At 46.0% G+C, this 24,466-nt stretch overlaps 2 protein-coding genes across 3 annotated transcripts; one reads left to right on the top strand and one right to left on the bottom strand.

Annotated features, from left to right (window-relative positions):
- Positions 1 to 6: 6 nt before the first annotated feature.
- Positions 7 to 18,830, top strand: mapk8ip1a (mitogen-activated protein kinase 8 interacting protein 1a). 2 transcript variants are annotated; one of them, XM_027017184.2, is made up of 12 exons: positions 7 to 1,312; positions 2,398 to 2,509; positions 4,886 to 5,200; positions 10,691 to 10,772; positions 11,733 to 12,725; positions 13,171 to 13,246; positions 13,320 to 13,489; positions 13,601 to 13,704; positions 14,292 to 14,405; positions 15,403 to 15,473; positions 15,936 to 16,034; positions 16,402 to 18,830. In XM_027017184.2, exons 1-12 carry the CDS (start codon positions 1,242 to 1,244, stop codon positions 16,472 to 16,474), a joined length of 2,280 nt encoding a protein of 759 aa, XP_026872985.2. In that variant the 5' UTR covers positions 7 to 1,241; the 3' UTR covers positions 16,475 to 18,830. The 2 variants fall into 2 exon arrangements, with proteins under 2 accessions (XP_026872985.2, XP_026872984.2); XM_027017183.2 differs by lacking the exon at positions 7 to 1,312 and having other exon boundaries at positions 1,632 to 2,509.
- A 109-nt stretch (positions 18,831 to 18,939) lies between these two features.
- c12h11orf49 (chromosome 12 C11orf49 homolog) lies at positions 18,940 to 22,307 on the bottom strand. Its single transcript, XM_027017185.2, has 9 exons — positions 22,171 to 22,307; positions 21,984 to 22,086; positions 21,749 to 21,879; positions 21,570 to 21,654; positions 21,346 to 21,431; positions 20,453 to 20,774; positions 20,019 to 20,128; positions 19,835 to 19,898; positions 18,940 to 19,464 (listed from the first exon to the last, which is right to left on the bottom strand). Exons 1-9 carry the CDS (start codon positions 22,211 to 22,213, stop codon positions 19,299 to 19,301), a joined length of 1,110 nt encoding a protein of 369 aa, XP_026872986.2. The 5' UTR covers positions 22,214 to 22,307; the 3' UTR covers positions 18,940 to 19,298.
- Between the last annotated feature and the right edge of the window lie 2,159 nt (positions 22,308 to 24,466).

Here is a 24,466-nt window from a genome sequence, read left to right as displayed (position 1 = left end):
TTCTTTTGCACCTCATCGGCCTCACGTTGGTTTTTCTAATAGAACATGGTTTCGTACTTCATTGCCCTCCTAAGGCAGTGAAGTCGTAAATGGTGATTTGCATGGCTGTTGAAGGGGTCCTGTATACGTGTATTTCTCGTGGATACCTGATTCACTGTAGTTGGGTCCGAAATAGTGGCACCTCCAGGGGTTCAAACCCCATCTGGACAAATACTCTGTGTATTCCAGTAAGAGCCCTTGGGCAAGACTCCTAATACTACACTGTTTGAAATGTGTATGTTACTCTGGATAAGAGCATCTGCCAAATACATCAAAATGTCATATAAAAAAGGGCAAATCTTTGCTATGTAAGAGTTGGATCTCTGTTCCCCACAGCCTCACCTCTTGTGCTAGAACAGAGCTGTGTGTGTGGTACTGTGACAGCTCCCCTGTTGACATGAGGGCTCTAAACACACTTGTAATGCGCTGTATACTTACTAATGGCTATAATGTATTTCTCTCTCTCACTCACAGAATTAGAAATGGCAGTAACTAAATCTTATGCTAGCCTTAGATATAAAGGGACATATTTTATGCATTTTCCAATTAGCATTTCAAATGGCTAAATTGTAACCCTGGAGATAAAACCTAAAACATGTAAAAATGTGTGAATAGCAGCTTAACACGCAGGATGTGAACACCAAACATGGCTTATTTCATTATGTGGATTGGTTCTATTCCCGGACCTGCTAAATGCAATTTTTTCCTTCTTTTTTCGTATGCTGTTGTGCAGTCAGGGTGGGGCCAGATGTTTATTTTCAGCTGCTATCAATGACATCGATTGCCAGACTCCTCCCCCAACACCAGACACACCCTTCTTTGCTGTGCTAAGCATTCAAATGATAGGAGGGGGGAACCTGAGCTTCATCGATTGGTACCATCAATCAGGGAAATGGCAGAACCCTGCCTCTCTCTCTCTCTCGCTCTCTCTACCCGACTTTAATTGACCCTGCAAAGGATGCGCGTGCACACACACACAGAGATATTGCCCACAGTAAGCAGGGAGTATCGGTGCTGCAATGTGATGATGTTGAGACTAGCAGAAGACACATTCTTCCTTCTCAGCTCCAGTACACTTCCAGGAACAAGCTGAGTCCCAGAACCTGGATGCATCTGTGTGTGTGAGAGAACGTGTGTTGTAATAATTGTGGGCACCACAGTCGACTGTTGTGGATCCTGCTTCACGCGACTCCACCTCGCAGATGGTGCTCTGCCTGCCCATGGACCCCAGGGAGGATGGAGCTAGCTGGATGGAAGACCAGTGGGAGAAGTGGTACTTACACACATGCGTGCACACACACAACAATCTCTTGTAATATTTTATACACACAGCCTAAGGGAATCTCTACATTAAGCCCGTGTTTACGCTTAAATGAAAAGTCTGGCTTTTTCACTGAAGGCTTTAGTGCAGTACTAGACCTGTTCTGTGTATGTGAAAATAGCCCTGAAGCAACATTACAGGGCTTGTAAAAGCCAACATTACAGGGCTTGGAGAGATCCAGGGCATGTATGGCATCACAGGAACAGTCAATGAAAAAATAGCTTTTATTTTAAATTCAGGATAAATATGGTTGTAGTTGTTGTGTTTTATAGTTGAAGTGCTTACATAGTTATGTACAGTGTGAGTCCCAGGGTTTTCCCACAGGGTCAAGATGTTCATGTAAGTCTACTTGGAAAGCAGATTAGTGTAATTAATAATAACAAAGCTTAACTTTTTATCCAGATGCAAGTTTTTGCTGATTGGAGGGCTTAAGGAATACATCGCTCTGTGCCAAAGCAGATTGGCTGGTGCGCGTGTGTTTAGCGCTGCGTTGTGAACTTCTGTTCCTGTCCAGTTCTGCTCGGGCCGGGGGGGTGCCTGCCAGGTGTGGTTCCACTGTGAACCCAGGTGTTGTTCTATAAACTCAGCACTGTCGTCACTCATTTCACACAGCACAGCTCATTCACACCTCACTACCTACTCTATGTAATGTAGAGTTAGACTACAGTAACTTAAATAACTTATCCAGTCTAATAGCACAGAGTCCAGTAAAGAAGGAACCTTGGGCCCAGTCTTAACATAACTGAGTCTCTTCACATGTTCCAGCTTCTCTGTGAGTTGGGGTCAGAGCACCCAGTGCTGGAACAACAGGGGAAAATACATACTCTGATCTCTTCTGTGGTGAGTGTAGACGTAGCAAATGTGAGAGATTAGCCAGCAATTGATCTGTTGAAGGTGAAAGCAGTCTCTCAGTTCAGTCTGCCAGCAACAGCCATTTCCCACCTACGTGTGAGTTTGTCTGCGGGAGGCGTAATGCCTTTAATCCATTGATTGCCTGTTCGTTTGATTGATTCACTGATCCATTGAAACGTGTGTAGGCTGACCCATGACTTGAGTCTCGATGAGTATGACGATGACGACCTGTCCGAGGTGATGAAGATGACGGATGGTGACGGAGGCAGACTGAGCCTCTGCGACTACGACCTTCGGGTAAGAAGGTATCAGCTCGGTATGACTCTCACCTGCACCGAGACAAATTCCTTGTGCATCTGGTAACTAGTAAATAAGCATTCTGTTTCTGGAGACGCCTGCTCAGGCAAGAACTGGCATATCAGTGCGACAGTCTGACAACAGTTCAGATATGATTTTTCTCTTATTGTATTTTTCTGTTTATTTTTCATTCATTAGCCCTTTTTTCTTTCAGTGAGCCCTTTTTTTGGATGATCTCAGTTGTCCATGTTAAATGTGACGGTGGGGTTACTGTAGCCACTCTGCCAGAGTGTTTACACCAGAAAGCATGTACTCTGTCTCTCCATATCCTCTGCTGCTGGCTGGGTGCCATCCCCACAGCTTACTACATCTTAGCCTAAAGTCATGCACACACCACCAAATCTCACAAGCTTACTGCCCTATGGGCTCTGACTGGCATTCTTGTTTCAGCACAAGGCGTCAACGTTCATCCCAAAATTTCCGCTCCTTTATTATGACCTGTAGATGATGGTTTAGGTGTCATACACTCACTGGCCCCCACAGTTTATCTGAGCATTCTGACTGGTTATGTTAAAAAGCCAAATGAACATCTTGATGTTTCAGGTTCTTTTTTGTCAGGCTAATACTTCGCTGATATACATGTACATCTGTCTTATAGGTTTATATATAGTGTGCAATTACACCTTGTAGCCTATAATCTGTTGGCATGCACAATTAGTCAACCACCTTCTACCCAGTTCATCTATAGTTTTCTGACCAGTGGCCCATTGCTGTCTGGATATTAATGGATGGCAGTCCATTCTCAACCCAGTATTCCCACTGCCAAAAGTGACCCAGTTGTGGGTTTGAGCTGGTACGTGTTTATTAGGCCAAACCCGGCGTTGCTGAGGTGGTTACGTGTGTCAGTGTTACTGAGTACTAACCAAAACTTTCCTGTCAACATCACCTCTGTGGGTCGTGACCATGGACCAAAGACTAACGGGAATCCTACACAAAGTGTGTGATGGGATATGATAAAAACCATCACATAGTGTGTGATGGGATATAAATAAATTTGTGATAGGATATAATGATAGCTATCACAAAGTGTGGGATAAACTATGGTAAAGTGGCTCCTGAGTGCACAATGTGTTTATGTGGTATAAAGTAATAACACACTTTCTTTAGAATTTTACACTGAAATTTTAGTGTCAGGAGATCATATATCACTAACTCTCATTTAATTGGCATCACTGACCTGCCGAGACAGAGAGAAACACAGCCAGACGGATACAGGCTAACTCTGTGACGTATCCCTCCCAAAAAAATACCCCCACAGAGCAGCGTGGAGGAACTACATATCCCATCATCCCTACCTGGCAGGAGCTGCTTGCAGGACTAAACAACTGATTAACGCTTTTGAGTTCAGCTTGCCACTGGAGGCCTGAAAATCCTCTCTGAGCGTCTTCTGACTGAATGATGTAGCCGACATGCCACGGCGTTCACTCCCGCCTGGCACACGCAGCACACCTCGTACACACGCCAGGACGTTTATGCAGTCCAGTGCGATCTACCGGAACACCCACGTCATCGCATTCGGTAAACCACAGTCAGTTAGCGATGCGTGTTCACGGTCTGCGACACATTTATCAAGCTTTTCATCGTTCTGGAAATTTAAAAAGACATATCCGACACGTAGGCGCTGTTCTGAGTCTGCCCCAGAGCGAGCCCGGCTCCTGGGCTTCTACAGGGCAGCGAGCAACTCTGTCCGCTGCTGCCCCCTGCGCGCAGTTTCTGGGGCAGAAGCGTCCCAAATCCCTCTGAGGGTTGCGCTCGCGCTCAGCCGAGCAGGCGGAGCACGAGCCGCAGATGTGAGCCTTTCGGACGAAGCCAAAGTCACTGAGCAGCTTAATCACAGACATCAACACAGCGCGGAAAGCACACAGCCCCGGAGAGTCCCAGAGTGGAGGCCAACTAGTTACACTAATAATGAGCAGATCACAAGTTGAATCACTTTTGTCTTGTCTGTGTATACGGTGCACATGAAAACATTTTACATTACGGTTACATTATCGGCATTTAGCAGATGCAAATGTGCAGAAATAAAATGGCTATAAATGTTTCATAAAATATCTGAAAGGACAGCATTATATAAAATAATAATTATTCATTTGTTTGTTTTATTATTCATTGTTTATCATTTTATTATTTCTTATTTTTAACTCTTCTTCTGATGATGATGATGATTATTATTATATTCCCTGCTGCTCATTGTCCTCTGTGATGGAGTTAGCCCCCAGACAGCGAGTCACAGGGTGATGTCATTGCTGCGCTCTGATTGGCTGCACTGCATCTGACTGCAGCCCCCTCAAAGCTCTCCTGGCTGCTCTTCCCCAGGATCACATGACTCGACCGGCCAATCAGAGCGCGGAGTCGTGCAGAAGGAAGGGGGCAGAGGAGCTGCAGTCAGAGATCCTCCAGCTGGACCTGATTGATGCGGAGGGAGGGACCCAGGAAGCAGGAGAGGAAGAGGAGGAGGAAGACAGGAGACTGTCACTGCTCATCGATGAGCGCAGAGAGGGAGACCAGGGAGCAGGGCGGTCTGCCGCACAGCCGACACTGAGGGATCTTGCCCCCCTCGTCGTCATGGATACGTATCGACCCAAGAGACCTACCACACTGAATCTGTTCCCGCAGGTGCCGAGGACTCAGGTGAGCTTCAGGAGTGGTGAGACAGCTGGCGTTCAGAGCTCTGTGTGTGTGTGTGTGTGTGTGTGTGTGTGTGTGTGTGAGGGGTGGTTATAATATTTATGCTGACTGACAGGCCATCCAGAAGAGAGAAGCGTGGAGGGGTGGGAGGAAGCTGTGTTCTTGTTCCCGTTATCAACAATAGCAGCTGAGTGTGTTCATCCCCAGTGCGCAGGCCTCTGCTCTGCACACACCCCTCACCGTCGTTATCTCCTGGTCTGCTGTTAGAGGAGCGTTTGCTGTCGAGATGGTCGTTGTGAGCGCTGGGATCGATTCAGCGCGGGCCGTGTGCTGGACGCTCTTCCGATTCCCGCTCGTGAGTGGCCACCTGCTGTGAATCCTCCCCCACCTTGCTCGGAACAGGACAGACGGGAAGCCGCAACTGGCCAAGTCGAGCAGCACACGGGGATTTAGACGACGGCTCAGGGCCGTTAGCAATGTTCAAAACCAATCTCACCGGAGTTTTTCGGCAGGGTCACCTTGTACAGGCGTGACAAACGTTTCTGATATGTAGGATGTCTGCATTTTGGAAATGTGTGTGGCTCAGAGTTCGTGTTTTCGTTTTCTATGTCGTGACCAAGTGTGCAACACTCTTACATAATTTTAAGATTCTCCTGAATGTAATAGATATATATTACATAAGTTATTATATGATATCATATGAAGGGGGGGGTTACAGGGCTTTGTACCTACACTGCTTGCTTCCATCTGTCTGCTGAATGCGTCTAGTGTCGGTTCCGTGCGATTGGTTCCTCAGATGGCCGTATAGTGAACCCATCTGCTTCCCAAACTCTGGTGATAAGTGCGAGAGTGTGAGCAACACAAGCTGCACTCACTCTCCACCTCGCTCACTTGCTTGTTTATCACACGCCATTATGCACCATGAAGCAACTTTTGAAGGCATATTATAGTATAAACCAGTCATTAGCAGTGGCAGCCTCACACGCTTTTGATTTTATGTTTGTTTTTTTGTTTGTTTACAATTAGTGTCGACTTTGTTTATGATTAGTGGGACACCAATACAGAGATTTGCTATGCTAACTTATTTGTCCTATAATGCAAAAATCCCAGCCCATGTGGAGATCACTAATTGGCCAGATACGCTGACCTTCTGAAACTCTGCCCCCATAAATGTTCATTGCTATAAGTTATTGATTAGTGTCAGGAAAGGTAATGGTAAATCTAAAATCTAACGTCATTCTTTTCTTAAAGCTCCTCCGTAGTTCTGACATGGATTGCATGTGGAAGCTGACTGACACATCTCTCTCTCCCTCTTTTTCTTATAATGCACAAAATTCTGAGTCAAGGAGGGAAGCCTGTGATTTAAGTTCTTTCTAAAGCGTTCCTCAGCACATGTCTGTTCTCAGCTCAGACTTCTCATCCCCTTTAGTTTTAGTGGGAGCTCAGCGGTTAAGGTACTCTGAAGGTTGCTGGTTCAAGTCCACCCACCCCCATGTTACCACTGTTGGGCCCCTGAGCAAGACCCTTAACCCTCAATTGCTCAAGCTGTGTTCTGTCAGAATTGTAAGTTGCTTTGGATAAAAGTGTCAGCTAAATGCTGTAAATTTATATTTCTTGTTTGTAGTGGAAGCATTGGTAGTGATATGGGGGTGTTTGTAGTAGGGGTGTGTCTAGTGAGGTGGGGGTGTTTGTAGTGGGTGTCTCTAGTGAGGTGGGGGTGTTTAGTGGGTGTGTCTAGTGAGGTGGGGGTGTTTGTAGTGGGTGTGTCTAGTGAGGTGGGGGTGTTTGTAGTGGGTGTGTCTAGTGAGGTGGGGGTGTTTGTAGTGGGTGTGCCTAGTGAGGTGGGGGTGTTTGTAGTGGGTGTGTCTAGTGAGGTGGGGGTGATTGTAGTGGGGGTGTCTAGTGAGGTGGGGGTGATTGTAGTGGGTGTGTCTAGTGAGGTGGGGGTGTTGGTAGTGGGTGTCTCTAGTGAGGTGGGGGTGTTTGTAGTGGGTGTGTCTAGTGAGGTGGGGGTGTTTGTAGTGGGTGTGTCTAGTGAGGTGGGGGTGTTTGTAGTGGGTGTGTCTAGTGAGGTGGGGTGTTTGTAGTGGGTGTGTCTAGTGAGGTGGGGGTGTTGGTAGTGGGTGTCTCTAGTGAGGTGGGGGTGTTTGTAGTGGGTGTGTCTAGTGAGGTGGGGGTGTTGGTAGTGGGTGTCTCTAGTGAGGTGGGGGTGATTGTAGTGGGGGTGTCTAGTGAGGTGGGGGTGATTGTAGTGGGGGTGTCTAGTGAGGTGGGGGTGTTGGTAGTGGGGGTGTCTAGTGAGGTGGGGGTGTTTGTAGTGGGTGTGTCTAGTGAGGTGGGGGTGTTTGTAGTGGGTGTGTCTAGTGAGGTGGGGGTGTTTGTAGTGGGTGTGTCTAGTGAGGTGGGGGTGTTTGTAGTGGGTGTGTCTAGTGAGGTGGGGGTGTTTGTAGTGGGTGTGCCTAGTGAGGTGGGGGTGTTTGTAGTGGGTGTGTCTAGTGAGGTGGGGGTGATTGTAGTGGGGGTGTCTAGTGAGGTGGGGGTGATTGTAGTGGGTGTGTCTAGTGAGGTGGGGGTGTTGGTAGTGGGTGTCTCTAGTGAGGTGGGGGTGTTTGTAGTGGGTGTGTCTAGTGAGGTAGGGGTGTTTGTAGTGGGTGTGTCTAGTGAGGTGGGGGTGTTTGTAGTGGGTGTGTCTAGTGAGGTGGGGTGTTTGTAGTGGGTGTGTCTAGTGAGGTGGGGGTGTTGGTAGTGGGTGTCTCTAGTGAGGTGGGGGTGTTTGTAGTGGGTGTGTCTAGTGAGGTGGGGGTGTTGGTAGTGGGTGTCTCTAGTGAGGTGGGGGTGATTGTAGTGGGGGTGTCTAGTGAGGTGGGGGTGTTGGTAGTGGGTGTCTCTAGTGAGGTGGGGGTGATTGTAGTGGGGGTGTCTAGTGAGGTGGGGGTGATTGTAGTGGGGGTGTCTAGTGAGGTGGGGGTGTTGGTAGTGGGTGTGTCTAGTGAGGTGGGGGTGTTGGTAGTGGGTGTCTCTAGTGAGGTGGGGGTGTTTGTAGTGGGTGTGTCTAGTGAGGTGGGGGTGTTTGTAGTGGGTGTGTCTAGTGAGGTGGGGGTGTTTGTAGTGGGTGTGTCTAGTGAGGTGGGGTGTTTGTAGTGGGTGTGTCTAGTGAGGTGGGGGTGTTGGTAGTGGGTGTCTCTAGTGAGGTGGGGGTGATTGTAGTGGGATTGTCTAGTGAGGTGGGGGTGATTGTAGTGGGGGTGTCTAGTGAGGTGGGGGTGTTTGTAGTGGGGGTGTCTAGTGAGGTGGGGGTGTTTGTAGTGGGTGTGTCTAGTGAGGTGGGGGTGTTTGTGCACACTAATATCCCCTTTTGCTCTTTTTGTTTGATTTGATCTTTCTCATTCTTTGAAACTGATAAACTGATAAATTGATCATGGACAATTGTTCCCAACATCCCTTGCTGTACTTCCCGTCCTTATTTTTCGGCAGGGAAGTGTACCCAAGGACACGCCCTAGACGTCTTTCTCGCGGTGTACCACCTCGGTGGATAACAGCCCTGCACCATTTTGGGTTCAGTTCTGTATTTTTGAAGGTATTTTCACAGCTAAATCTGTACTCTGAAAATCACTTGTTCTACAAATGTTTGGCCCTTTCTGTACAGGATCACCCACTGTTTATTCTGATGGTGATCATTCTTAAAGTAACTTGCAGTTACTCAGTTGATGGAAGTGTGATAAAGTAACAATGTGCTATGACATTTGGGTAAAATATTTAAAGAGCGTAATCAAGGGCTGAAACCAAAATGACTCTTCACTCCCTATATAGTGCACTAGCTAGGATACGAGCAAATGACTTACACCCTGCGTAGGGTGCAGGAAGGCACGGGTTCCACACAGGCATTTCAGCTTGGGCTCGGAGACCACAGGACTGGAGGAAACCTGCACCATTGTCTCATCAGTCTCTGAGGGTTCTCAGTCAGTCTGAATCATAACCATGTCAGCAGAGTCCGGGAAAAACTGCTGACTGGCTGGATGGGGAAATGCTACTCACTGGCAGTATATTCCTAATCCAAGCCCTGCTTTACTCTGTACAAACCGGTGGTATTCCTGCAGGGGTGTTCCGGCAGTGGTATTCCGACAGCGGTGGTCAGGTGGTGGTGTTCCGGTAGTTGTATTCCGGCAGTAGTATTCTTGCGGTGGCGTTCCGGCCACAGGAGGGAGGTCTGCCGAGCTCAGGGATCCTGCCTGGATCTGCAGCAGATGGAGGAGCCCAGGACACATGCCACGTGTTGTGGGCAGAGCGAAGTTTCGCTGCACTGATAGAGGTTGTAATGTGGCACCGACTGGATGCAGACAGGACGACTCGCTCCTCGAAACACGCATGGTTAGACCCGCATTCGACTGGGTTTTACATTATACTTAAAGGTTTGCTGTGAGAATACCGTTCATTTTGAATATTTTTTAACAGTTCATCTAAATTTTTGTGTGTCCAGACCCCTAATGAGCTGAGGCCTAAACAGAAAGGAAAAACTGCTCAATTCAACACAAGTAGGAAGCGACTGGGAATCCACATGGCTCTGGGCAGCACTCAGTTATGAAATGAAAGACATTGAAAAGTCTATTTCACATCCCTCAGTATTCCTTCGCATTATGGATGCTGCCATCCGGCTGGAAGAGAGTTGCGTATACCAGAACGCTTTGCTCCAGTTGACTGGAGACCGATTCCGTACCCTTGTACAAGTGCTTTTACCTCTCAACATACCTAGTATGTGAACACCTGCTGGACCAGTGGATGTGGCTGAGTTCCCGTAGACTTCTGGTCACAAACGGCACATGGCAAACCTGGGATTGAATCTGTGGCCCAGGGTGTTTTTAAGTAGATTATCTACTCATTTATCTACTCATTTTAAATCAGTTTTAAATCACGTCCGCCCTTTAGCTTTTTCATCTTCCCCCACTCCGATTTTCCCACAGACGGAGGTGTTACTCCGAGGGAGTGTCTGGAATAATCTAAGTTTTGCTGCGCATTGTAGAGGCAGAAAGAACACATTTTCCAAACAAATGAATAGATGGGTTGAAAAATGTGTCTTTCCCTCTCAGACAGCGTCATACCATCTGCCCACGCCTCACACACTAACACACACACGCACTAATACAAACACACACAGACTCCTCCGTGGCAGTGTTTCCATGGAGATGGTGGCACACCAGTGCCTGCTGCATCAGCCGAGATTGGGTTATGAGTGAGTCAGCAGGAAACTTCCGGTTGATTCCTCAAAGCTTGGTCATGTTCAGAAGGCTAGGAAAGTTATGGAATTTCACCGCTGAATCACCTTCGATTGATATTTTTGACCTAAGCAAAGCACAACAGGAAATTCCCCTTCTCCTGGAGAAGCAGCACGGTGATCAGGTTTGCCACTGAGGACAGAGAGATGTTGCTCAGAGTCCCGTGCGCCACATCTCACCTGGTGTGTTTCCCTCGGTCTGTTTTTCTGTCCCTTTCCTACAGGACACAATAAACAATAACTCTCTGGGTGGAAAAGAGAGAAGGAAAGAGAGGAAGACCCAGTCCTCTTCGCCGCACATCAAAGGTAGGGAGCGCGGCTCCAACACAAATCCCTAAACCACTAGAGCAGTAGGCTTATTTTTGACTCTGCGTACTCCCAACACTGCACAGTTCAGGGGTTACTCTCGCTCGCGCTCAGAATTCAGTGTTAGGACCACAGTGGAAGTCTTAGTTTTTCTCTTGTTAATCCTCAGTTAATGTTATTAGTTTTTTGTTGTAGTTTTTCTCATTTCCTTTTAGGGCCTAAGGTTTCCTAGACATGGTTTTGGTCTGGTTCTTGGTCTAAGGGTCTTTGTTTAGAAACAATCTTGGTCTGGAAAACTGGCCTATAATGCATTATTAATAAATAAATCCAAGCAAATAAATCCATTCTTGCTGTGCGTCGCAGTACGGCAGATGTAGAGAAGAGCCTAAGAAAGAGATGTGGTGCTGAACCAACTGCCAGAACATGACAGTATTTGATCTATAGAGAAGATGGAAACAATAGAAGTCTCCAAAATACATTAGAATATGAAATAGAATTAGCTTGCAAGCTTTCTAGTTGCCTGATTGTAGGATGCTAATAAAATGTTATTTTTATGCTAATTTGTTGCTAATAAAATGTTATTTTTAAAATGTTATGAATGTTTGCTAAGCATGTATGGAAGTGTGCTCAATCATGCTGTTGACATACACAAGTAGACATGCCATCGGGAAATATATGTTTGTGAACAACTGTGACCTCAACAGGATTGTCATTAGTCTGCTTTCCCAAATGCTCCTCATGAGGTCCTATTCCAAAAGGAGACCATTCGGAGCTCCACACACAGTTGTTTGCTAATTTTAGAGTCTAGACCTGCATTGTTTTCTGTAATGCTCCAGCGAAATCTCATTCATACCAACCCCCGGTGTTTTCTTCATAATCCTCTAATGTTGGACCTGATTTCTATTATATAATGTGCGGTGTGTGTTTATGCGTGTGTGTGTTTCTTTGTGTGTGTATTAGGGGACCTCCTTCCTACACTCGAGCAGGATACCCACACCAATGCGGACAAAGTCCAGGCGAGCAGCCGATCGGATACCAAACCCCTTGTGGTTGGTTCGTCCACGCACAAAGTTCCAGCCTCTGTCTGCAAGAAGAAGGACAAGGTGCCCGAGTCCGGAACCAACACTATCCCGACAGTCCAGGCCTCCACACGCACACACATGCGGGACACGTCCAGGGACGGAGCCCTGACGGAGGCGCTCTGTGAGGCGGGGACGATCAACAAAGAGAAGGCTCGCTACCGCACCCTGAACGGCTGCCGGGAGCAGATTCAGCACCCGGCAGAGAACGGATGCACACAAAACCGGTGGACAGACGAGAATAAGGACCACCGCTCGTCAGAGGGGAGCAGAGACACGGCGCGTGACGTCCACCTCACGCCCGTGTGCGGCGAACAGGAGCGGCCTTTCCTGTCGCAGAGCAGCGATAGCAACCGCATGTCCGTCAGCTCCGACACGGAGATCCCGCCGCTGCACTTCCACCCTCTCGCTGGCCACACGAATCCCTCCATCAGTGAGGAGGATGAGGTGTACCCCCCGACACCCCCGTGCAGGACTGACAGCCTCAGTGAGGTAACGGACCCCGTGGCGGAGCCGGGGACAGGGGACGCAGCAGCTGCGAGCACAGAGGTTAGCGCAGATGTTTCGGGACTGACGTATGACTCGGTGAAGTACACCCTGGTGGTGGACGAGCACGCACAGCTCGAGCTGGTCAGCCTGAAGAAGTGTTATCAGAGTTACGACAGCGACAGCGACAACACCATCTACGAGTCGGCCCTCGATGACGACGATGAAGACCGGGACGTGGAGGATGAGGAGGAGGAGTCGGGGGCAAAAGGTGTCAACAGAGACGCTTCCTGTTTGTCAGCAGACTCGGCCACTGACACCTCATCAGATATGCCCCTCTCACGCAAGTTCCTCAACATCTTTGTGAACAGACGTTCACGTTTTCCTGGTGGGTGTAACATGGATTTTGATCACCTGCTCGATTACGAATTTCCATTTTCACCATCAGTTCTTTTATTTGGGCTAAGATGCGCTAAGGTATTTGGGCTAAGGTGTTTGGGCTAAGGTGTTTGGGCTAAGGTGTTTGGGCTAAGGTGTTTGGGCTAAGGTGTTTGGGCTAAGGTGTTTGGGCTAAGGTGTTTGGGCTAAGGTGTTTGGGCTAAGGTGTTCTTTTGGGAAATAAGTACTGCCACGAACATGGCAGAGGACCTCAAGTGGCGCAACTTTCCAAATACTCCCTTCGTGTGGTTTTTCTTTGAAGTGTAAAGACTTTCATATTTACTCAGGAGCGACGACAGTCCACACTGAGGTTTTATTTTACTAAATGTTGCTGTCTTCTGACCTCTGTTGTGGTTTTTCCATCGTTGGCTGTTTTTTTGTTTTTTTATCCATAGGTGTGGAATCCTTTGGACTTTTCTCCTGCATTATAGATGGCGAGGAGCGGGAGCAGAGCCACAGAGCAGTGTTCAGGTAGGTTCCTCTCATCCCCGCTCACACTCCGGGACGATATAATAGACCTCTTCGACCGAGCCCTGCTTTACAGATTCGTCCCACGTCACGAGGACGAGCTGGAGTTAGAGGCGGACGACCCGCTGCTGATGGAGACGCAGGAGGAAGATCTGTGGTGCAAGGCCTACAACATGCGTACAGGCTCCTTCGGCATTTTCCCCGCGTTCTATGCCGTTCAGGTCACCAAGGACAACCAGCCCAAAGGTCTGAGGCAAATTCAGAGAGGAAAAATATGTGCCTTATGCCTGTCTTATTTTTGTTTGCTGTTGTATTTGCTGTTGCTCAGGTCACCTTTCTGCGGTTCTGTTTCTACAGAGGTCAAAAGTGACTGGCTAGACACGTTCTGGGTGAAATTCCTTGGCTCCGTTCAAGTGCCGTTTCATAAAGGGAATGATGTGATGTGCGCAGCTATGCAGAAGGTAGGGTGGCTTCACAGTGCAGCCCACAGAAGTCTTACTTCACTCTAATTCACCTCTAATTCTGTACCAACACTGCAGTCACTGTCTGGATCATACAAATTTCTATATATGTTTCACAAATATTAACATATGCATCCATAGTAATGACAATAACAGGCACCTTTGTGTATAGGTTATTATAGGTATGTTTTCTTCTGGAATGTATCTAATAGAGTAGGATTTCCCAGTCCAGTCCTCAGGTACTGACTCTTCTAGTCCAGATCCTCAGTTACATGAACCGGGTCATCCAGGGCTAGGCAGCTCTCTGCATTGGGAGCTTAAACAGGGCAAAAGCTTGGGCTAGACTGAGACAATCAGTAGCACAGTAGATGGCGTTGCTTGCATCAGAGTCCACAAGGCTGAGTAATGTCCATGTCATTGACGGGATTCAGTGACTAGTTAGTTTTGGCAGTAGCTGTAAAATGTAAGGATGGGATACTTGATAATGTCGGTCATCTCGGCCGTACCTCCTTCGTTACGTGTTCCGCGGCTTTTGGGTTGTCGTCGTTTTAAACGGCTCGTTTTTTGTTGTGATGTTCTGGTGACAGATTGCAACAAACAGAAGAATAACACAGTTCAGCCCCCCCTCAGAGTGCATCGTAGAGGTCGGCATACGAGGAGTGAAGATTATCGTTCAGGATGAGTGTGACGCATCTGAGATGGTATGCACACGCCCAGATCACCACAGTTGTGCACACATGCCCGGCCTATTCCAAATAGTGACAACAGATGATCGTTGGCACATCTTATGTGACCTTGGACAGCATGTGTACACTGGAGTGTTTTTGTGCCAAATGGAGCAATGTGACTCCTCTCACTTGGTTGCAAGTTATGCTAATGTTTGGCCTTGGCTAGCATCGAGACTGGGTGCTGCCGGCTTTAGGATTTCCTGCTGTAGTGCAGTCACTTAAAGCCATGTGAGCTATCAGCACAGTGACGTGTGAAGTAAACAGCACAGTGACGTGTGAAGTAAACAGCAGAGTGTTGTGTGAGGTAACAGCAGTTTTAAGGTCGTGTGGCAGTCTGCATTCTTGGACCCTTGGGGTCACCCCTCCACCCACCCTCCATTTGCCTCATTATTTAAGCTGTGAGTAGAATAAATACCAACAGTAATTTTACACTTTAATTCTATGTTGTGTGCACTGAATCCTGGGGGCATTTTGTCTGTGCATGACACTGTTAAGTTCACCAAGCAGAAAAAAGAAAAAAACTAAAAATTTGGGCTAAAGTATTTGGACTAAGGTAATTGAGCTAAGGTTTTTTGGCTAAGGTATTTGGACTAAGGTAATTTGGGCTAAGGTATTTGAAATAAGTTACTTGAGCTAAGGTGTTTGGGCTAAGGTGTTTGGGCTAAGGTGTTTGGGCTAAGGTGTTTGGGCTAAGGTGTTTGAGCTAAGGTGTTTGAGCTAAGGTGTTTGAGCTAAGGTGTTTGGGCTAAGGTGTTTGACCTAAGGTATTTGGGCTAAGATGTTTGGGCTAAGGTGTTTGGGCTAAGGTATTTGGGCTAAGGTGTTTGGGCTAAGGTATTTGGGCTAAGGTGTTTGAGCTAAGGTATTTGGGCTAAGCAAGCTAAGTGCTTGCTGTTTCCTTCATACCCTCCAAATGTCAGCAGTTCCAGATCGGCACAAGTCCGTTCCTGAGTTCCTTCTCCTTTCACAGGGTGACAAGTACTGTCACTTCTTTCAGCTGAAGAACATTTCCTTCTGTGGATGCCACCCAAAGAACAGAAAGTGAGTAAGAAAGTGAACTTTCACGGCCCCCATCCATGGCCTCCTTCTTCCCCTCTCCTGGCCGATCTGAAGGCCTCCTTTACCCATGAATCACTGGGTTAAGTGCACCCAGTGATTTATGGGTAAAAGAGGCTTAGGTAATGTAATGTAATGAACCATCTGCTTCAGAAATCAAACAGCTAATGGAGGCCCAGCAGAGAGAAAGAGACATGTAAGCAGATCACAGCAACCCCTTGTGGGACCAGTTCAGAGGAACGTGTATTGTGCATTTCTAAGCACATTTTCTAAGCGCTCTGTGTAGAATAAACCTATATTTTAGGATGAACTGTTTCCCTGTATATCGTTTCTTTATAGACGTCTCTGTACTCTTGGCTATACTGAAGCCTGGAGTCCACAATGACCATTTATAACAAGACTCATGTTTACCATAATCTGCACTGTATGCCACTGCCTTGGGTCCAGGTATTTCGGACTAATCACCAAACACCCAGCGCACCAGAAGTTTGCCTGCCATGTGTTCTTCTCTGAGGAACACGCCACGCACATGGCGTCGTCTGTCGGGTAAGAGCCAGAGGCCTGCCTGGGTCACCAAGCACCAAATCCAAAGAACAGCTTTCCTAAATACTACAGCCCTGATTTCCTCTCACCCCACACAGATCCCAAATTCATTTGTGTCAGCCTGACCCCACCAGACTCATAGGAAATACTCTTTATGACCCATGTTGTACATGGGTCATTCCTCTATAATCATTATTAACCACCCTGGCAAATGTCTGTTTGGATAACAGAGTATCTGTGCGATCAGTGAAACAGTTTGCTATTCTGAATCATTCTGTTGAATGTTCACATTTGCTGTGGTTTAGGTTTGGCTGTAGGTTGAAAATGTTTTCATTAGAATCTGTAAATCAATGTCTTCTTTCTTTAACAGGAAAGCATTTCAACAGTTCTATAAAGAACACATGGAGTATTCCTGCCCCACAGAAGACATTTTCCTTGAATGACCTTTACCCTTTTCCATATGTTTGCACTACTGTATAGCCTATTATATTATGTGTTGCATGATGGGTTACAAAAATCACATTAACATGTCAAATTTAACATGTTAACATGCCATAATGTCAATGTCTATTTTAGACAAATTGTGCAATTAAAAGCCCACACAAACTCTGTGATGGTTACAGGCTGACTTCCTGTGAACACAGAGACAAAGCCTGAGCCATTCAGATTCACTAAACCCAACACTTCAATCTTTAAGGGCGTCGTCGTCATGGCCGTCGACCTGTTACGATGTTCTTTACTGCTTTACTCAAAGCACAATACCACATTTATACAGAGCACGTGAAAATTGCCTCTAATTGAAAGATTATTTTTTAAGAATCCCTTTGGTGGTTATTATTCAGTACTACACAAAATGTACAAATTCCTAGGTAACCAATGAAGAAATCTGATTTGACCAATAGATCAAACTGTGTGTCCTTAAGGTATGCCTCTAGTTTACACACGTACACATTGCTTAAGGAAATGGGAAGTTAGTACGAGTGACAGTGTGTGTTTTGCTGGCCAAAAATTGCTAATATCTTCATTCTGGTTTATTCCGTTGGACGTTGTTGGGTTTCACTGTGTTCAGTGTTAATGTGCTTCAATAGTCAAATCTGTCAAACTGGACCTTGGCCTAAAGTGCATCCAGATCACACTGATCTCTGACTTCAAGTGTGTAGCCATGACAACCAAATATTTTCAATTTTTTTCTTTTTTTAATGCAGTGCATAATGTACAGTGCAGTCCATAAGTATTTGGACGGTGATACTGTTTTTGTTGTATTGGCTTGGCGCTCCTGCGTGCCGGATTTGAAATGAAACAGCTCTAAGCTTTTAGTACAGAATCCACAGTCATCTAAGGCAAACTGTGATGAATATAGGAATTACAAACCGTCCTATGCGCAGTCTCGATTTCAGGCAGCAAAAATAATTGGACAGCTCTTCACTCGGTTATCTATGTGGTCCACGCGCCCTGGCGTCGTTAGTTCAAGCACCGGGGCGCTAAAGAGGTCTGGACGTGAGTCCAGGTGTGGTGTTTACACCTTGATACTGCTGCGTCCATTTCAGCACAAGGGCCAGAACAGTGGCTGCGTCAGGACCACGGGCCTTCACAAGGCTGTCGCCCAGAGACACAGCCAGTTCAGCAGGGGTGAGCCAACTCGTATGGCGGCTGCTGGATCGGGCACATCCAGAGCAGGATGGCCCGGAAAGTGTGCAAGAGAACGTTAACTGCTCGCGTCCAACCAAACGCCATGGAACTCTGTGGTTTGTACCTCACCTGGCAGACAGCCAAAAACCCTGAACCCGACCCATAAACCGTGGAGCTTTTCGGAGCCAAAAATCTGTAGCGCAGTCATTTGGCTAAGTCGTCAATTTCGACTGGAATTCCACCGAGCACGAAGTCCAGTTACTGAAGAGACCGACGTCAACAAGCACATTAAACAGCCAGAGACTCAAAATGGCTGCAATGTGTTTGACCACAGAGCCAACACAACAATCTCTATGCCTGTTACTTACAAGCTGCACTGTATGTTATTAGCATACCATAAGATTCTTCTATAGAGTATTTTCTTTTAAATTATATTATTTAAGAGACTTAAATAAATAAAACATATTTAAGTGAAGAGTAAATGTACAGTGTTGAAAATTTTAAAACAAAACCAATCTTAACACGATGGAACACGGTGACTTGTTTGTGTGTGAAATGTGCAGAGGTCCGAGGCGGCTCTACACCTGTGGCCCCCACGTGTTTGGCCTCCTGCCATTGTGCTGAATAACAAGTTTCACACTGTGCGATGAGCTAAAGTTGAGAACTAAAGCCCCCGGTACCCAGTGACTCATCTGGACTGGGGTTTTCGAAGCCTTTTGGAATGGCCCATTTAAACAGCATGCGCTTTTAACAGAACTGCTGCTTAGCTACAATGAGTACACAATATTTAGCCCTTCGAGGCGTGAGGGATGCAACTGACTAGAACTCCCACCCTATTCTTTCTCATTAAGAAGTAGGTTTTCTAAACACTTTGATATGCTAGTACTCATGAAAGAGTTAAGAACAGCATCAAAACTCTTATGAGGAGGGAGCTTGTACAGCGCGCTGGCTGATGGGTGACCGGTAACCCTAACCCTAACAGGACGGACCTGTAAAGCAGTGGAGGTCTCTCTTCATGGAGGGGGGGGATGCGTTTTGAATCAGTCTTGCAAAATCACAAGTTGTGCCTATTTTGGTTTGTTTGTTGTGATTAATGTACACAGCCTTTTTTATTTGGATCATCCCGACTGTGTTATGGAACTCGTATAATTAAATTTGGTTTGTAAAATACACTGTCCTTGAGTCTGACTTTGGCAATGTCACGGTTGATCAATACGTACAGAGAACTCTTCAATGTCCATTTATATCATCTGACTTGTAATGAAATAAGGAAAACATGGCAAACAAAAGGTTGTTTACTGTGGCTGTATTTGTGTTCAAACAAAATGTGCAAAAAACAGTCCTAAACAGCACCCAACAGCAGCACCCAAACACTGACCTTTGTTACACCAATCACAGGTGTGTCCACTCATACAGGAACGTCCGTCTCAAACGTTCGCTTCACAGTCTGGAAAGCTAAGAAAGGTTTATGAGTAAATATCAGACGATGGCGCAGGTCCTCCGTGCGACAAGGCCGGCATTGCTGCTATGCACGACGCCGTTAGCGTTAAACTGAAGGTGCTGGCCCGTACGGAAGCGAAGAGGAGGTCGTGGCAACCGTATTTTGCGACCATGGCTGTGGCCCACCTGCGCGTGCGCCTAATTCTCGGAGGAGTCAGTCTCCTCGGTGGAGCCGTCGCTCTCCAGGTCCATCCTGTGCCGCTGGCGCAGGGGCTTGCGCGGCGAGGCCTTCTTGGGCGCGTCCTTGTGGCCGGCAGCACTACCGCTGCTGTTGGACGTGGGGCTGATGGTCACCTGGGCAACGCTGCGCCACGCCACACAAGCATGCGCAATGAGTTTGGCTTACAACAGCAAGGGAACCTTTTTTGAGGTGGTACGTGTGTGCAGCACGTCCGTTCCTCCAGTGTGCACGCTTGTCAGAAACGTGCGTCTCGCACCAGCCGGAGGAATTTACCTGACTAAGCTGCTTCATTATAAGTGTGGAAATGAATCTGTTTTTGCACGTTCTGAGAAATTAACAATTTAGAAATAATTTTTTTAAAAGAAAATCTTTCAGAACTCAAAGCCCAGTGAGCTGCGTAAATTGATATTATCATATAAACATTTATATAACAATTTATAGAATTATAATAAAAACCACTACTAACTGGAAACAAATGTTTAAAAAAGCTTACAGCCGCTCCAACTCCTGATCCATCTCGGGGTCAATGAGAAGATCCGATCTGTTCGGAAGTGCACCTGGAAAAAGTGACCATAGCTGCAACCACAAGCTGTTTCAGGGTTAACGGTGACATTCCGACAAGCTGGATCTGTTTCTACTGGAGCAGGGAATTGCAAACAAAGGCCAGTGAGGCTCACCGATGTGGTGGTTCACGCCTTCATGCTTGGCCAAAGCCATGAGGAAGCTGTAGTACGACACTCGCATCCTGACCTCCAAGATCTCCCCGACGGCAGAGACGGACGGATGTCTAGAGAAAGAGCAGGAAGTCCCCACTTCTCAGAACACACTTGTCTGGTAACATGGAAGTCCCAGCATGAAGCGTTAACTGTTGACATCTCTCCATGATACCACATATTGACTAAATCAGTTGACTGTGTCTCACCACACCCTCGAAAAGCGTTTTCCAGCTGTGTGTAGAGAATGTTTCTAAGGTTGAAATTTACTAAAAGTGGAAAGATATTCACTAAATGCAATTGCACAATAGACATGAGTTATTTTTACATTATTTTTAAGTGTCAGTTAAATAAGATTCCAGTAGGGCACTGGCCAACATCGCTGTGGTGAGTCTTACTTGTGTTTGAAGCGCTCACAGAGTCCCCCAATGCGCGCGAGGAAGATGGAGGAGTCGACCCCTTCCTGTGAGGTGTTAACGCTCTCCTGTAAGAAGTCCACGCCGTCCTGAGAGAGGTCCACGCCGTCCTGAGAGAGGTCCACGCCGTCCTGAGAGAGGTCCACGCCATCCTGGAATGAATCCACTCCGTCCTGCGTGTCCGTCTCCTCATTGGCTGTTCCAGATGACGGCTCAGCTAATGTGGAGGTTGGCACGATGACCGTGTTGGGGTTCTTCCCCTCAAGGAGGTCATCGTAAATTACTAACACACTCTCCAGGAATTCTGTTAGAGAGATGTGAGGATTAACTATAGGAGTGGTATCCAGCCCTGTTCCAGGAGTTCAGTTCCAACCCTGCTCCTGGACCTCTACCACCCTGCAGAGATTAGCTCCAACCCTGCTACTGAAGTTCTAGTACTCTGCAGTTTAGTTCGAACCCTGACCAAACATACTTGACTCTAAAATAAGAATGCTCCTTAACACCTTGCTAAATTGAATGAGGCTTTCCATCCAATCCTTCTGTACACAGAACCCTGGTTTGCATGATTGTAGATATTACCGTATGCCTTTTCTGAGTCAGTCAAGACCAGAGCTGTATTTAACTTAATTCGAAAGAATAACTGTTAATCAGATCTGTGGAGGGTGGGTCACTGATCAGCACAACTACAGAAAGAGCCAGAACAGTACACACTGATCAGATTTAGAATTTAGAATATACTCAAGAATAAAATAAGTTTTCCAAAGAGATGTTGTCTTTAAGGAAGTTTGCAATTAAGGATAGCATAAACAGATTATCAAAAAATAATAATACTTATAGTTTTACCTCGAGGGTTTAATATATCATGATGTATTTACCTTCATAGTAGAACTGGATTTGAAAAGAATAAATAAAATCTGAGAAGGAAATTGGACAGTCCATCGCATCCTCCATCAGAACAATCCTACCAGAAAAACAGAAAAGCTTAGCAACACCTGCCTTTGGTTTGATAACTTAACTGCAAAGACATGGCAGAATGTAAAAACCTAGGGGCCTTATTGACAGTGTACTACACGCGAGGAGCAAGCACGCAGTTTACAACCTGGCTGCATTCTGCACCAGTTCCGCCGGGAAGTCCGGACAGAGGAGCTGGAGGAGAGAGCTGTATTCCAGCACCGTCAGCAGATCTGCAAAGAAGTGCATGTTTATTCCCACAACGGTACAGACACAGACCACCAGACAACGCACGCACGCACGCATGCATGCGCTTTACGTCCTCGCCTCCGCTCTTCCCGATCTGTCGGAAGCATCTCCAGAAGATCCGGATGAACGCTGCTCTGTTGCGCGGCGTCGCTTTAACGTAGCCGAACTCTCTGAACAGCACGTGGGTCCTGTCCTTCACGCTGGCGAAGCTGCAAGGCAAGCACGGGCTCCCAAATTAAAACGCCCATCGTACACCGCAAACGCGGACGAAACGTTCAGAAGCGCCGCGGTGACTTCAAAACGTAAAACTCACTATTCTGCAAAGTAGCGGACGACTCCGAAGCGGACGTACTCGTCCCTGTGCTCGAGCAGTTGCGTGACGGCGTCGTGCAGGTAGAAAAACACGTCGGTTTCCGCTGGAGAAATGCACAAACGACAACGTGCCCGTTACGCATGACTGTGGAACAGGTCAGATGAATGACAGTGCGAGCGCAGCATACCTAAATACTCGTCTGTAGTGAGGGTGAAACGATCCGTGTTCATTGTCTTATCGCTGCGGTGTCCGGTAGTTGTCGCAGGCCTCCGGCAGCGCAGAACGGAGCGTTACCAGGACACGCGCACACTGCCGCACAGTTGACGCAAGAGGTGCCGTGAAAGAGACCGTGAGCGACCTCTAGTGCTCAGTCAAAAACATGGACAACGACTTCATGATTTTAGCAGCTTAAGCGCTTTAAACGTTCGTGATGGCTATTGCTTATAGTTATATGGTGTGGCAATTATTTACGTTTTTTTGTGAAGAAAATTAGAATGACTGTACTGTGTTAAATGCATTATAAACAGTTCGTGATCTTTTTTTACCCGTGAAGAACGTGGCCACCAAGAAACATGAAACTGACATGCGAACAAATACATTCAGTTGGAATTTAAGGAGCTTCATTACCTCACATGAATATGTGGTAGAATTATGTACTTATGAATTATGTACATAATAATAATAATAATAATAATAATGTGCATGGATCATTGAGAACCCAGAGGTCACTAGGAAGGAAATTCCAATGCTTTGGGCTACAATAACAGCAGTGTGCCTGGTCTCTCTCTAGTCTAGTAGTGGGTGCGACCAGCAATTTGTGGGAACATACACAATAATGAACTCACTGAGATACAACGGAGTGAGACCATGAAGGCACTGAAGGTCATTTAAGTCTGTGAAAGACAGGTATTCAGTATATGTGCCTGAGGTAAAATATACTCTCTCATTTTCTTGCATGTCAAAATTCACAACCTGTAGCATTTCGCATTCTCTGTTAGATAGAGATGGGGTTCTAGATATGGAGTTCTTTGGTAGGCCAGAAAAAAAGAGTGTTACAGTAGTCCAAACATGTTAACACAAAGCATGTGTGTTTTTTTAGAAGTTGTTGAAAGAATGTCACAGATATTTGATACATTTTTCAGGTGATAGGAAGCATTTTCACAAACATTACTAATATGGTTCTTAATGTTAAGATTGCAGTTGAAAGTTACACCCAGGGAGTTGATAATGGTTTTTAGTAGTGACTTTTAAGTGTACCAATGCAGCGTTTTTCAGTTCACTATACACAATAACAAGAAATCAGGATTATCTTTATTTAACTGTAGAAATGTATGAGACATCCAGCACTGTCCTCAAAACAGTTGAACATGGAGCTGAGAGACCTTTGATGGTGAGTGGATACAGACATATATAACTGCATGCCATCTGCATACAGGTGAAATGAAATGTGGTATTTATTCATTCTGCTGGAATACCGGAGCATGCATAGGTAAATAATGCCATTCCCAGGATCGAATTTTGAGGGATTCCACAGAATAGAGCAAAATGTATAGATGCATGATACTCAAGTGCAACATAATATTTAAGATGCTCAGGTTGGATTAAATCCAATTTAGAACAGAGCCACAGAGATCAACCCAGTTTTATAGTCGATCAGGTAGTACCGTGCGGTTACCTGTATCAGTAGCAGCTCCAAGATCTAAAAGAACCAGAATAGACAGGTTGCCTGCATCTTGACTCACTCTGTGATCAGTAATAAGTTTGAGAAGTGGTTCTGTGCTATATGTCTGACAGCTAGAATGGAATACCTAATCTAAGATGTTAAAACTGTGGTATAACAGATGAATCCAACCACATCTTCAGCGAGATGGCCTAAGGATGGAATGTTTGAACTTGTTCTGTGATTGCTTTTTTTATGTCTTTATGCTATAGGATATCACATATACAGTAAGTGTATTAACTTTATCTGAGCCTAAATTTCACTGCCATCAGTACTGCTTCAGTGCACATGATTACAATATATAGTCACAATAAAGACAGGACATTGAATTAAATCTATTTTGTTAGGGATTTTTAGCATACTATTCAAAATAATAATAATAATAATAATAATAATAATAATGATAATAATAATAATAATAATAATAATAATAATAATAATAACAATAATAATTATAATAACGTTAATAATAATAATAATAATTATTATTATAATTATAATAATTATTATTATTATTATTATTATATGCAATTTTCATATATTTAGTAATGTACATTAAATGTAGGCTTCATTTTAATAGTTGGTGTTTGTGGATTGCTTTTTCTGCGGGTCTCTAGGAAATGCCTGATCTACCTGTAACATTGGAAGCAGCCAACTAATGATAATTTGGCAGCTGAAGTCAGAAACTGCAGTGGGGAAGTGTCGGTGCAGGTTAGCTCGATGGGTCGCACCGCCAGGGCCGTTGTTTTCCACACGTTAATCC

Source organism: Electrophorus electricus, chromosome 12, assembly GCF_013358815.1.
Source record: "Electrophorus electricus isolate fEleEle1 chromosome 12, fEleEle1.pri, whole genome shotgun sequence".
In the NCBI taxonomy this organism is placed as follows: domain Eukaryota; kingdom Metazoa; phylum Chordata; class Actinopteri; order Gymnotiformes; family Gymnotidae; genus Electrophorus; species Electrophorus electricus.
The sequence above is the reverse complement of the archived record's forward strand: the minus strand, read 5'-3'. Positions and strand labels throughout refer to the sequence as shown.